Source organism: Atta colombica, unplaced genomic scaffold, assembly GCF_001594045.1.
Source record: "Atta colombica isolate Treedump-2 unplaced genomic scaffold, Acol1.0 scaffold9, whole genome shotgun sequence".
Taxonomy (NCBI): domain Eukaryota; kingdom Metazoa; phylum Arthropoda; class Insecta; order Hymenoptera; family Formicidae; genus Atta; species Atta colombica.
Genome location: NW_017259583.1, coordinates 4,014,746 through 4,030,814, shown reverse-complemented (window position 1 = coordinate 4,030,814; position 16,069 = coordinate 4,014,746). Strand labels below are relative to the sequence as shown.

Here is a 16,069-nt window from a genome sequence, read left to right as displayed (position 1 = left end):
TATATATATATATATATATTAAGAGTATAACAGCGATTATTTGGAATTACACGAGAACATTCGGCAATAATGGCGGAAATTCAGACGATTGTCTCATTACATTCAGGCAGTAGATCAATTCCTGCGGCCAGACACAAGGGATAAGTCCCTGCGGATATAAGAGAAGCAAAAACTTCCTTCCTCGCTTTGAAGCAATCATAGAATTTGGCGCAAAATAAAGTTACAAGAGGGTAATTACGTTAGGTATTATTTAATAGAGATATTATCGTTCCACGAAAATCAAGCTTATTTTAAATGATCATTCAAATACCGCTTATTGCCATTTAAAATTATCTACTTTCAACAATAGGATGATTTCGTCGAATTATGCACATTTATCAAACATTCATGTATTACAGTAATTAAACAATTTAAAATGCTCCAAACAGTTATATTTATTGTATCATCCGTTGCAGTTGTTATTTTAAAGAGCATTCAGATTAGCAAAACTTCAAACAGAATCTCAAGCCGAATCTTACGAAGTCGTACCTCGAGCTAAACCTCGATTCGATGTGTGCCTGATGATTTCACACTACTTTATAATTAATTCATCCATGAAATGATGAAGTCATGAGTCATTATGTGAAGACAATCACGAGCGTGAAGAAGCATGTTCATATTGTCTCACATTAATTAATATTAATTAATAAAAATAATGTACATTTCCCCCACACACACACACACACACACACACACACACACACACGCGCGCGCGCGCGCGCGCGCGCATATAGATATATCCTTTCTATTTCTATGCAATTTATCAAAAAAAAGGTAAATAGTTATTATGAAAATTTGTTACGATTAGTCAAATAAATTGATTAAAATGTTTAAAAATTCATTGTCCTTCTAAAAAACGAAATATCTGCAGAACGATGTGACTTAATATAAGCGATTTAATTTTCATACTTGGTGTACTGCACGCAAAAATATTATAACTAAGCTAAAAAACGTCATATAAATTAGATGTCATCGTTTAGCATTACTTGATAACATTTCTGATCTGATAATGCAATGTGATGCATCTCGCAGATGATATTTAATATATGATAATAGTCGAGCTTCAGAAACATGAATGTATAATAAGCGTAGCTTACAACATCAAAGCTGCACGCATATCTTCATCTGGTGTAAATGTAAGTTTGACCCATGCGTTCGCATTGAAAACGCAGATGATCACAATAAACCGATGTACCATAAAGATAATCATTAATCATAATCTCTTTCCGGGATGAACATATCACGTTTGTATCTGCTAATGAAAAAACTTCTCCCCGAATACGTCAAGTTTCATTTACGTCATTTACCGAGTATTTGCTGCTCCTCTTATCTCTGGTCTGTAAAAGTCTTTTATGATAATGATGTCTAGAAACTGATGACTCGGTTATCTGAAATAATTTCAACATGCTTTCACGCATAAGATTGGAAATCCGTAAGATTCATCACGAAAATAACAGATATATTCTTTATGTTCAGTTCTACCAATGTAAATTAATTTTAATTCCGATTGAATTGTACTTATTTTTTTCTAATTTTTAGAACTAGAAAGGAAAAAATAAGTCAAACCGAGTTTAGTCAATAAGTTATATTAGTAAAAACAGGTGTTAAAAATGTTTAATAAAAATTGCATTCAAGAAAGATATCGATGATGAGATACGAAGCGAGTTTTTTTTTCTAAAGGATTAGACTTGGAAAGGCTTTATAACCAAATTTAATGTGCTCACCATTTAACTGTTCTTTTTACGATCTCTCTCAAATTACGACCTCGCAATCATTTAGCGAATGATCAATTTCCAATCAACAATGAACGAGTAATAACATCCAGCCTCTCATATGCGATAGGGAAAATAATTTCTTGCTTCAGGGAAACGAGCGCAGTTTATTTTCCGCGAATTTTTTCCACACTTGTCAGGCATTCTTCTTTGATTGAAAGCGGACGCCACTTGTTTGGCTAATGGCTCGTCAAAACGACGCAATACGAGACGGTTCGCATTCCTGTACAAAAATATCGGAACCAAACAAAGCAAAAGGCAGAATCTAGATGTACACACGATAACGTTATCGACATTTAAACAAATTACACCGAATATGTCCCATAGGATCATAAATCAAGTCTTAAACTCTCCATGCGCTCGCATTAACAATCTCAGCAAACAAAATATTTTTCTGGAATGACAAAAAACCGAGTAAAAAACGCAATTTGTGATAGAATTGTACACCCTCATTTAATTCATAAATGCGAATGATTTACTTAGCAATTTTTTTACGGTTCCTCAATTTAATAAATGGAAACTGTGTCGTTTTTACGATTTTTAATAATTATTGTCACCAATAATATTCGTGGACAGTTATTCAAGATAATTATCTAAATTCAATATTTTTGACTCGTCAATGAAATATTTCATTTTATCGGAATATTATTAAACAGCAGTTTATGAAAAAAACTGAGATATGATGTGATATGATGTATTTTTTCAATAAAAATATTGAAAATAAAAATATTGAATGATAAACAAATTATAAAGAAAAATGTAGTTTTAATTATGTTTTATAATTATGTGAACGTCAAATGCAATCAAATACAAGGATATTAAATTCGTAAAAATATCTGGAAGAAAATTTACAAGTTTATAAAATATGCTTTTTATATTGTTATAATTTAATTTGTATCTGAAATATTTACATTTTCAATGCATTTTATTAAAAAAAAGATTCATTAATAATTTCATTAGTTTGAATAGAGATTAACAAAACAAAAACAATTCAGTGTGTCCTAATTCATATCACTTATTTAAACGATGATAGTACAATGTGTTTTTAAAATGTAATTTTAAATACGTCGTCGTCGTTTCTTATACAGTACGCGAATTCATATTTTTCCTTTTTTCCTAGTTACATTTGACGTATGTAAATAGCTTGCAAAGATGAGAATATCTCTGATTAGCTTTCGGCAACTTCAACTTTTTTTTAGTATTACATAAGTAATACTAAAAGTTTCACACTCGGTTCTACGTGCAAATTGCAATACGTTTAGTGAATTTCTTAATGATACCTCTTACGTTATCATAGGGTATTATCATTACGATGCTTATTGCCACTGAACACACATTGTTTTGCATACGATGTTATAAGAAACATAAGCAGTATTTTTTTTAATAATAGTATATTCACAAAGACTCTATCGATATGGTGTATGCATTTAAGCTACCTTTATAATATTATATTACATAACAAGACTGCAATGCACAGATGATAAGTAATAATTAGTTAATACGACTGCCGCAACAAATCATAATAATAAAAACAGTTTAAACCAGATATTTGCATAAGAGCGAAGTATATAAGTAGATAAGTACGATATGCATCTGTGGCGTTTTTAATCGACTTTTCGACCATATTGCACGTAATCAAATGAAATCAGAGCCAATCAAATCTCTTACTCATAGAGATTTTCACATTCAAAACAGTTTATATCAAAATTGTTTCTATTTGCTATATAAATATATGTAAATACCTATACGAAACTATTTTTTGAATTATGGATTTGTTATACAAATATTTTTCTTTAATAAAAGCAATTATCGGAAAGATATCACCAATTATTGAAATATAAATATTAATAATAAAAGAAAAAGACCTTTAAGAATAAATTTTTGGTTTATCTTTTATTTAATTTATAGACTAAACTAAATTTTAATGTGAAAGGCATAACTATTGAAAATATTTTATGTTAAAAACAAACAAGTTTCACATTGAAGAAATAAGTTTGTAAGCACTTTGGCGCCAGATCTTATGTCTCCTGGCGAGGCGCCAATATTACAGACTTCGGTCCATATTGAGAGAGAGAAAGAGAGAGAGAGAGAAAAAGAGAGGGGAGAGAGGGAAAAATTACAGACAACAATACAGACATACAATATTATAGACTTCGGTCCATATCGAGAGAGAAAGAGAGAGAGAGAGAGAGAGAGAGAGAGAGAGAGAGAGAGAGAGAAAGAGAGGGAAGAGAAGGAAAAAATAACTTTTTGCAAAACCTGAATTAAAAAAAAATAGCACAAGATTTCTATTATAACGTTATGAAAATATAACTAAAAAAACTGAAATAAACGTATAAATGGAAATTGATGAAGAATTATTTTGCAATTCTTAATTATACATGTCAAATAACATAACTCTTTTTGAAATCTTTTATCTAACATTCATCATCAAAGATATTTCTAAAAATCGAATCTATATTTTCAAGATTATCGGATAGACAGAAAGTAATATTCATAATGTCTATTTTTATTAACGTAGACCCATATCTCGGTTTAATTTAATCTTCATTTTTTTCTAATTTTTAGAATTAGAAAGAAATAAAAAGTAAGTTTAATCTAAATTAAAATTAATCTACATTGGTAGAATCGGACATAAGAAAAACGAATTGATCCTAACTTCCTTCTTTAAACTATGAATTTAAAATACATAGAAGAATTTTTAAGAATTATACGATTCCTGTCGATTTCCAATTTTCGAAGAATAGAGTTTTCAATAAGCATATGTTATGAAATGTATGTATGGAAAGTTCTGTGAGTGAATTGCGCAGAAATTTTTAAAGTTAAGTATAGCTGTCTCTAACAATTTTCAAGATTTATAATTAATTTTGACAGATCATGTTTTAAAAAAGTATTCAGAAAAGAAATATTTTCAAAACTGTTCTAATAATTATCATTTTGTTCATTTTGAAAATAAAATTTTAAGTTTTCTCACTTCAAGTGCCGCCGCACGTCGTGAGCAGCAGTAATGCCGATATCACACTAGCGATTGCGTCTCGCGTTTACGTCTTTTATTCAATCAATTTAACCAAGAAAAAGACCTACTGATTAACAGTTTCGTTTTGATTAATCAAGGGACGCAAATGCGAACGCAATTTCCAATCGTTAATAGATACGGGCATAACTATTCCACTAGACGTGTTATAATATTATTAATATTAAAATTAATATTAAAAATAAATTCTTAATCAGCTAATTTTAATCGAATTTCGATACGTATTAAATAATAGCTTGTCGAATTAATAACTAATAAGTCATAAAATAATTTCAAATAATTTCAAATATTGCAAATTAATGCACGTGTTTGATGTACGTTATAATACACGACAACGCGTGTATAGAAATTAAGTCTTACACTTATAACAGCATAAACGATATTTCTCACGGCGCTTGGAATGGAAAAAAACAGCATCAAGATTTAAATTCTAGTTATTATGAATAACTAAACTATTCGAAAATATTCTTATTCAGGTATGTTTATTGCATCAACTTGTTATTTTATTTTATTTTTATGTTAAGTTACTTGCTTCTTAATGATTGAGAATAACGTATGAATTTGGCAACAATTACAATGTGCATACTCGTACATACAATATGAACATAGACAATACATAATTCCTGCGTGTGAGCGGTAAAGGTTTCAATAATATGAAAGTAAGTACATACGGAAATGTGAGTTACATGACATGACGTCGGTTAAGCAAAAACTTGGTACAATTCAGAAACAGTCACGATGATAACATTTCAATTTCGCGTTTACGAAAAACTGTGTTCTTAAAACTGTTTCTATTATATATTAATCGCAACAAGCTTGGGATCAACTTGCAACTAATGTAGAACCAGCTAAACGCGTGTGTCTCTTTGAAGAGACGATTTTACACACATATTATGAAATTAGTTCGGATTTATATGTATGTTACAACATTCAGATTAAAAAATTGATATAGTAATTTTTATTTAATCTCAACGATCTTGCAACGATCAAGCAATTCACAAGCTCAATCAAGTTAAAAAAATATCTTCGATTGATTAACAAAGGCATTCAAAGAATATCATTTAGAGCTCAAGATAAAGGCTGAAAAAAATTGATAGGCTCAATTACAATACAATATTTTCGATCGGGAGTCACGCGAATGATATTTATTTATGAATCATTAAGATCTCGACGGATTCGCGCATCATCGCTGCAAAAGTATTTTTGTGGGAGATCAGCAATTTATTTACATTGGGCAATCACGCGCGGCACGCATGATACACTAACACTTGGCGATACGAAGATTCTCTTGAACCTATGGAGAAAAGGTTAAACGGCATGATAGCGTCTCATTTATTAGATCTTCCTCTCGAAACGTTCGACGCTGTTAATGTCATAATTTCTTTGGACTCACATCTGTTATCGTGCGTCAGCGAAAAGATCGCGAATTCATCCGTCTGCGCGTTAACAATTGGAGCAACACAAAGCACGTGATTGTCGGACAATGATTCATCGTTACATTTTCTTTCTCAATCCTACTATTTAACTCGTATGAACTTTGTTGTCATGACGAAATTATTCCCGAAGCTTTGAATTTTGAACAAGCGTTTTCGTGGTGAATATTTATATAGTAGGTACGAACATTGTGCTAATAATCTAATTATACACAACTCCGTTTCTCAACTTAGATTTCGACTTGAGCAAGTCAATACTAGTTTTTTTCCAGTAAACTCTTTACACATCATATCTGAGCGATAAATGATGAAAATAAAACGAACAAGACAGACTTTTTGCGCAACGGACCATAGATGGCGATAATTGATTCGAATCATTTCACGGGCGGAATTGAGTGTTAAAAAACGCGAATAAATGTTTGACACTAGCATTTTGAAAATGAGAAAGGTAGATTAATGCCGAAGCATTACAGGCGATCGATGGAAAATTTCCTAGTTTGCTTTATATAGCAGAACATTCGCAGCGGTTATAGCATAGCAGCATTTTAATAATGAAGTACCGTAATAATGTATTAAAGATAGTTTCCGCCGCAGAAAATTCATCGCAGAGTTATGAAATAAAATAATAAGAGTAGATTCTTTTAAATTCAAATATAATAACTTATAAAATGAGAAGCTACATATTTAATCGGAAATATGTTAAGTAAATTATTAAATAAAAAATAAAAGATTTAGAAAGCTTTACAAACAAGTAAATAAAAATTAATTATTAAGAATAAATATCTCTTTTGTCCTTAATTACATATAATAACTATAATAAGAGATTAAAGGGGAACAGCTTTTATACTTATAACTCCTATAAAACAGATTCAACGCTTTGAATATACATATGTTGAACCATGCTCATTTGTGTATGTTAAATGTTAATTCTATTATTAGTTATGGCATGCTATATCGCAAATATAATATAATTGATCGGTTAGTCGCATCAAGCTTAACGATAAGGTCGCGAGTTCTCGCTATTACTAATGTAGGTCAATTAATTCGAAGTATCGATTTTCTTTGAAGAGCAACGATGCTCACAAGGGTATTTTTCCCAAAGGAATGCTCTTGGTGAATTTATTGTTTTCTTTCTCGTAAAATTTTCGTCCAATAAGCAAAGCATAAATGTTAAAATGTTCATTTGCATATAATATCGTCGTAAATCTTACCTTTTTCTTGAAAGAAAACTGATAGTTTCGGAATATTCGAATATGCATACTAAGCATGGGATAAAACTCATTTTTATGTTGACTTTTCCGCGCGATTATCATCAAACTGGAGTAAACTTTACGACCATTCAAAAGGGTATATCATTATGAATATGGTCATACGTGTTGCGATAAATGCAAATCATGGAAATTTCAGAGTCGCCGAGCTTTAGAGGAGGGAAATAGTACAATAAAAATATAGATACGTGAAATCGCTATTTTCTGGTTACTCGACGAACATTTCCTCGGCGGATTTTCGGAGCTGCATGTGTGCAAAGTGTGAAAACAAACTGTTTTCCACTTTAGACATATAAATAAGTCGGCGTAAATCTGTCGAAGGAAATGTATGTATTTCAGCATGGTGTAAAGATGCTGCTTCGAAATTCTTAAGTAAATCGATTGCAACTCCGAGCATGATTTTGGCGATTCTTGATGGAGCGATATCGATGGAGAAGTTCCAAATCTCCTAATCCTATTTAACAAAACTGCACGAGCTCCGAAGATTTTATTTTCATAAATATTTTCATTGAACAGTCTAAATGGCGATTTCAACAAAGAACGCGGAAAAGATTTTGCTTTTCGTCGCTTTATATTTGCCATGATATTAAAAATAAGATAAAATTCTCAAGTTTATATTTCTCAAATATGTTTCTCATCAATATTATATCATTATTAACAAGCGCAATGTCGTTTGATTTTTAATATACGGTTATAATATTCGCAACGAAGATTTTGTTGATTACGCACAATGGAATAAATTACGGCTGAAATGATTCTATCCAGCGCCAACCTCGCGGAACCGATAAATTTACACACGAGCGCTTTGCGCGGCACCATTCCCGTCGATTCACACAAGAAATCGGCCTCTGTGTGTAATTAAAACATAGTTTCAATGACTCGGTCACGTGCGCCATGCTTCCCGTATAAATCCCGGCATTTAATTTATTGCATCCGCTTTTGATGATACAAACAATTTTGGACGAAATGTTGATAAACAAAAAATTCTGCCCCGTAGAGTAATAGTCCTGTTCGGTATTATAACGACTCGCAGGTCTCTGTCTTAATCGAAAATAAAAAGAATATGAGCATTCCTTTACGTAGTCGGATCAAGATAGTGCGTATGACGAGAAATATGATCTAAAGGATTTAATAAAACGAGTGAAAGATGAAAAAGAACACGTATACACAAGAAAAAGCTCAAAAATGAATTCGTCAATTTGAAAAAAGATTAATTTTTTATACTATAAATAATTTTTTATATTATTAGAAAAATTTATGAAACTGAAACTATTACAAATAAATAACATTAGAAATACAAAAATACATGTATTTTATTAAAAAAGATTAATTATTCCTTCATATCATAGTATTATTTATTATATATTTATTTATTATACAACTATATAGTATATATAATTTTGTATTGAATAATCATTATTATTTCTAATTTAATTTACAATCTTAAATTTCCATCAAAACTTATTTTTCTTCAAATGTAACAGCATTTTCAACTCCAATATATTTTTTTTTTAAATCTTATGTGAAAATCGTAGAAACGTGATTAAGCAATATTTGATAAAAACGAACTACACATAAATCTCATTAAAATCATCGAATATTAAAAAAAATTGAAATATATTATGGAAATTATTATGGAAATTATTGTTATACTATTTGTTTAAAAAAATCATTGCCCGATAAGAGGTCAGAATTAGTCACGAAGACATAATACAAACGCGATATCATTGTTTGAAATACTTGCTTAAATTAGAATTAACAAGGTTAATGAAAATGTTGCTGTAAATAAGTTAAACGTATCAAGGATTGTATTTTCGAGAAATGAAGCTTTCACTTTTCAATTTCACATATATATATGTGACATTTTGTTAAAACTAATTATTCAAAATGTTTACTTTTTCAATAGTCATTCTTGCGATTTACTAGACATAACATAATCTTTTCGCGTAAAAACATGAATAAAATAATAAAATTATAAAGTTAAAGCTATTATAGTTCAACAAATGAAGCAACGCCTTAATTCAATTTTTCAACAAGAATTAAAAGCAGCAACAGGATGAATTGACGTAATTTTCAGTTATAAAAGCAATTCAACGTCGCACATCAGGAATCAAAGAAAAAGAACTTCGTAAAAATAAACAATTTTTAAAAATTGTTCTTTTCGTTATTATATGTTAATAGCATGTCAGAATTTCTATCAAAAGCACTTTAGCTTGATACAGCGCGTACACTTAATATTGTTTTCTTCCGTTATAATAATGACAAACAATTGGCAATTAATGTAAAATATGTTTATTTTTTTAGTATTTTAATTTTTTAACATTTATCTTTTTAAGGATTACTTAACTTCAATTCTGAATAAGAAATTATACAAGCTTTCTCCATCTCATAAGGAGATTGCTTTAATTTATCTGCGTTTAAACTTTCCTTTGCGCTAAACTAATATACATGTCATCTTGCTTTCAGAGCACATTTATGTAAACGTCATATCGGCAAACAAGGAATATCAGGATTCTTACGTGAGTCATACATACTTAAAACAAGTAGATGACATTTCTTTATTAAGGAGAAGAAAATATAGAGTTGAATGTCAAAAAGTTATGCATGTTAGTTTTGGATTACGAACGTAACAGAATTATATTACAACTGAAAGTGGTACGCAGGTCGCCACAATTTGAGTTTATGCAAATGAATAATTCATAAGATGCGAGAATAAATATGAGATATTTGGTTTATGAAAAGAAAGGTCAACAATAATGAGCGAAACTAAAAAAAGAAATATTGTAGTGTATTTTGTTACATTTTATATTTCCATGTAAAAAACAAGCTTACAATTACATTCAAAAATTTTTTTTAATAATAATTTTTTAATAATTGTTCTTATACGAGCAATTTTAATAAGTTACTTGATAAAAAAACAACACTAAAGAACTTTTGATAACAGGGATATAAACAATAGAAATGAAAAAAAAACAATTATTTTCCACAAATACGTAAAAAAAATTACGCCATTATTTTTCGCACATTATATCATTAAAGATGATATTTATTGTTAATATTTTTCGCTTGTTTCTTAATTCTAATGCTTATAAATACATAAGTAGTTTCTAATGAGTTTAAAGAGCCTACAAAGAGCCTCGTTATTTATAATTATTTATACTTTATCATAAATATGGGAATTACAAAGAACAACAGAAAATTCACTAATTTCATTAATAACTAAATTAGAGCGATTAAAGAATCACGAAAAAGCTCAAAGACGGAAAATTTTTGATAACTTCTCCATCATTGACAATAATGACGACTACGGAAAAATAGAATTTTCGTTATCAACTCTTTCAATTACTCTTTAATGTTACACTAAGTCGATATTATATTCACTTTAAAGAGATAGTAAGAATACTGAAATCTTTTTGCAAATGAATCATCTTAGACATTGACGATAAATTTTATAACCAACAGGTATAAATACTTACGCAGTTATTTACCCTATTAAGATCTTATTTCCGTTTTAATTTTCTAATAAACTCTAAAAAGAATTCGAGTTAATTGAACACCTACATATGCGGAACTACACGTGGCGTTTCCGAGTCAATCAAAATATAAAAATATAAAAACAACGTTCAAAAATATCGTTCAATATTGGTGAAAAAAAAGCAAAATTGCATGACTGAAAAGACAAAAACTATTTTTACCATAGTAAACCAAGAAAAATTATACGTCATATTTGTTTTAAATTTTAACAGCCCACCTTTTTACTTACCACTTAATTATCGTCAAGGAAGTTTAATTATGCGTTGGATCTTGGTTAGAAAGCTAAAATTGTTTGATAAAGAGTCTCAAAAAGATCCTTCTGGAAAGAATGTTTACACAATAGCTAAGATCAATATTCTTTACACTTTCATCGCTGACTTCTTACATGTGATGTAAAGAAATAAGATTCAACTAAAATACATCAATGCAAAATACCTCGATGCAATAAATATTCTGAATACATAGAAGAATATTCACAAGGACGACTTCCAGTCTGTATGAGATAAATGAGAAAAGTTTCGTGCAAAATTTCATTTTATCGGAAAATTTTTCGTGGCCTTGAAAGCCGTTTCAATAAAACGCAAGCTTGAAAGAAAATAATTCTCCTCTTGCCAATTTTCACAGTTAGATTTCCATTTTCTCTCACATGTTCCATGTTGTACAATTATACAGTATAGTTGCTAAAATATATAAAATCGCTGAATTCTCTTTGCTGTCACTTGTAGCTCAAGGGGGAAATAAATTGGTTGCGTTCGCACTCAAATGATCTTGTTTTCGCGCCGATTGTACCAATGCGTTTGTGGAAATTGGAAATTCTTCGACCGGAATGCAAACAATTAACGATCAATGCGGAAATTGCACAGTTAGAATGTCGAGCAAAATTATTAAGAAATGATTGTTTTTATTGCATATGATAAGTGTCTATTATCCATCAGGAAATAAATATAATATTTAAATTTCAATTTTTCCCTGTACAAGAATTTATGATCTAAGTGAAGGTAGTTTAGATTCTGTCTTAGCCACTGTGTAATTAGTATATAAAATTGCTTATATAATTAAATAATTTTGTATAATAAATTTTGCGTTAGTGCGCAAATATTGTAGAACAAAATTATATTTTATCTCTTTCGTAAAATCAAACGAAGACTAGAAATCAGATCGATAGTGCATATAATGGTGAATTTATTTATAAGTGTCAACATTTCTTTGCATAGCTAAGTAATACTATCGCAAACACAAGAACTTTTCTCTCTTTACGTTATTAATTATCATTATACATAAAATAAAAAAAAAACATAATGCACTCATGACGCAAATTTCTTTTTACATTAAAATGAAATATACAATAATTAAATTTAGAAATAACTATATATACCTATTAAATTGAAAAATATTTAATTGAAAAATATGTAAAAAATTTTAATTATATATTCTGCGGAAAAATCTCAGACAATACATGTTTAAAAAAATGTTGTAAAACGTCATAAAAATATCTTTTAGATATAAACGTTTAAGATATCTAAGAGACATCATAAAAACGTCTTTTAAACGTGCGTATCGTCTGGAAATATATTTAGGATTAAATATGTCCTAAATATTTTAAATAATTCCAAACAAGAGAATTTCTTTCAATTTTTGGCTTAAATGTATAGATATAGTTTTTTCTTTTCAGTGTCTTTTGGAGAAAAATTTATTTAAGAATACAAAAGAATTTATTTAAAGAATATTGCAATCTTTTCGAGAATTGCAGTCTGACTTTTTTTGCTTAAAGTCATTTGAATAACGTATTTCTAAAGATGGATTCCTCGCGAGATATTCTATACATGGACGGCTATAACGCAAGACATAACCTCTTTGAGATTTGCGAGATATACTAGAAATCAAACGTTGAGAGAACATGTTGCGAAAGAATATAGAAAAGGAAAAAATATAAACGGATAAGGTCGTACCTTCAGGGATGCCATGTCCGACACGGATCGATGAGTCTGAATAGTTTCCAACTGGTCTAAGCACCAGTCTAGTTCCTCTATCGTTTCTACAGCCAGCTTCATGAAGGGCTCCTCTGAAAAATCCGAAGAAATAAATTTAGTATTATCGAATGTTCCCTTTCACTTTCTTTCTTTCTCATCCTAACAAGCAATTAGTTAGCGTTGAAAAAATTTATCTACTGAAAAGATAAATCCGAATTTGCTTGAGATTAAAGAAGCGCTACGAAATTTTTGATTTATCTTCAAAGCTTCAAATAAAAATACTTGATGTGATAAAATATATGTGATGTGAGAGATATTTTAGGGCTTTATAGTAAATGAACAGCATTTCCAATAAAGAATAATTTATAAGTGAAAAGAAAATGAGAATTCCGCAAAGAGATAGTATAAAACATACATTCAACAATCGTAATAACGAATGTATTTTTTAAGGGAAAGTAGATGGGATTATACAAGTCTTATAATTTTATTTAATAAATCATATCAGAATGAATAGCTGTAATAAGTGATCTAGAAATAGGGAATATATAATTCTTGTCAGAAAAAAGGGTAGATATAATCTTCTAGAATTAAGAGAAAGTTACAATTTCGTATTAATACGTAATATTAATGAAGAGACAAAACAAAGTTTCAATATTTAAAAAAAAATTAAAGAGCCTAAGTTTCGGTTTATATAGATAAAAAAATCCCTGAGGGATGTCATATAAAATGGGAATTGATGTTTAATATTTAATAAATATATAAGAGGATCACACGATACTGCTCCAATAACATTAATGAAGAGAAAAATAAATAGAAATTATCAAAAAACAATTATTCGATTACTAATATAACGATCATTAAATTCCATTTAGAGAAAGCTAATGAAATTTTTTGTATATTAATGTAAACAAAGGAACTAATTGTTGTACTTGAGTGTATTAAATCAAATTAAATGAAGAATAAAGCGCTGTGTAAACATTAAAAATGAAATGCTAATATTTTATGCAAATATGTACAAAAAGATTCATTCGGGAATAATGGGAGACGCAAAGCGAATTGTAATATCATATTATTTTTTACCTCCTGGCGCCAAAATCCGTGGCTGAGGCGTACTACTGCCCTGTTGGCCACTACTTCTTCGTGATCTGCAAAAACAATAAGAGATAAGTGAATTAAAACTTAAGCTAGTCTCTTATTCATAAACTTCTGTACTACATTAACACTAAGTAACTAGATTGTTCACTTTGTCATCATCTTTGAAGTTAAAAATGAATAGCCATGTCAGTAATCATGTGCATGAGTAGCCATTGTTTATTAATTATACTCACACACATATGAATCATACAGACAGTCACTGCTCAAGTCAAAATTATAATTTATAATAAATAATGAATACTGAATAATGAATAATGAATAATAAATAACGAATAATGAATAATAAATGCTATATAATTTAACAAAAAGAAAATCATTGTGAGACGATTTTCATGTAAAATTTGAGACACAATTTATAAAGCATCGATAACAGAAATAAGAAATAATAAGATTTTAACTACATGGTTTCTGTTATGTTAAAATTTGTTATTCTATTTTCTTATGTACTTTTCAATTGTGTTTTAGACTTTACAATTTTTCTTATGACTAAAGTAATGCTTCTCACGTGATACATTCACGTGATACACTCAGGTTACATGGCACACTCACAATAGATACACATATGGAACTATATCGATTCAAATGCACTTTTATCTCTTTCAATCACATATAAAATTGGCAGAATGAGTCAATTTAATTTATATATGTAGTCTGTACTTATCCTTTAAAATAATAATAAGTAACAAATTAATCTATTAATTCTTCAACAAAAAACCTCTGATAAGGTTTATAAAAATGTAGCATCATTTATATGAAATGTTTTTAATATCAGTATACTAATATCAATATATTGATTATCTAGTTAATAAATAGAATATTAATATTCCGAAAAAATAAATACATTATTAGACATAAAATCCGTGTTCTGTCGTTATTTACATTATCTTTGTGTTGTTTATTTTATTGGTCTAGACTTGTACCACAATATTAATTTACTTACTTGTTCGTCGGTACATTCGTGAGCGACAAGAAATTATTCCTGACCGAGCGTAGAGAAGCAAGAATCTGTGCGAAGGGTGTAACGATGAGGTCCTCGCCATGGCTGCAATTGAAAGAAAAGACACAGTTATCATTGACGTTTCACTGTTCCACTCGTATCAGAAGGGTTTTATTGCTGTCGGATTTTAATTCTACGAATTATTTCAAAAGTCAGCGTCTACTTCGCTTTGCAGTAAGTTGCATGCAAGCGTAACAACGCTAAAGTGATTATGTTTTCACGCTCATACGTATACACTAAATATATACAACAGACACATGCATTCATTGATGCGCATTTCGTCCAGGGATATGCAAAAATCGTCAAATCGAGGACAAAGAAAAAAAAAAGAAAAATTAAAACGCGCTCTGCGAGTGCACGATTTCACTTTAATTTAATAAACTCGTATTTCTTTTACGACAAAAATAATATGTCGCTTTCCGTAAAATTGCGCCATGACATTCACTCAAATAAACTGTACTTTTCGGTGTTCTATATAAATAAAAACAAAATGGCGAAAAACGAATTGCGCGTCAATACGCAGAAATATATCTCTATTTGTTGAGAGACAATTGCGGGACTTGTCGCACGCGTTCGCAAGCTCGATCGTAAACGGATTCCAAATCATCTTAGTAGTATATGCGAAACAAACATCCAATCAGCGAGTGACAAAGGATTACGTTGAAACTTCAATGTTGATCGTCAAAGAGGCCACGATATTCCTATAATTCTTCGTGCTTTTAGTATTCCTATAATAAGAGATAGAACAATGAAGTCGCGATTTTTGATTAGTTGCCGAAATCCACCATATACATAAGTTACAACAATTAAGAGTTACAAGTGAATTGCAAAAATTTACGTATTTGAAGTTATCCTTTATGTTTGCCT

General features: G+C 29.6%; 1 protein-coding gene across 8 annotated transcripts in view; it reads right to left on the bottom strand.

Annotated features, from left to right (window-relative positions):
* Positions 1-16,069, bottom strand: part of LOC108693420 (cAMP-specific 3',5'-cyclic phosphodiesterase) — a 173,121-nt gene that overhangs the window by 37,456 nt on the left and 119,596 nt on the right. For all 8 annotated transcript variants that reach the window (XM_018202350.1, XM_018202345.1, XM_018202346.1 and 5 more), the window contains 3 exons: positions 15,146-15,247; positions 14,131-14,195; positions 13,030-13,142 (listed from right to left, as the gene is read on the bottom strand). In XM_018202350.1, the coding sequence (XP_018057839.1) occupies positions 13,030-13,142; positions 14,131-14,195; positions 15,146-15,247 (280 nt within the window). The remainder of the gene's footprint in view (positions 1-13,029; positions 13,143-14,130; positions 14,196-15,145; positions 15,248-16,069) is intronic.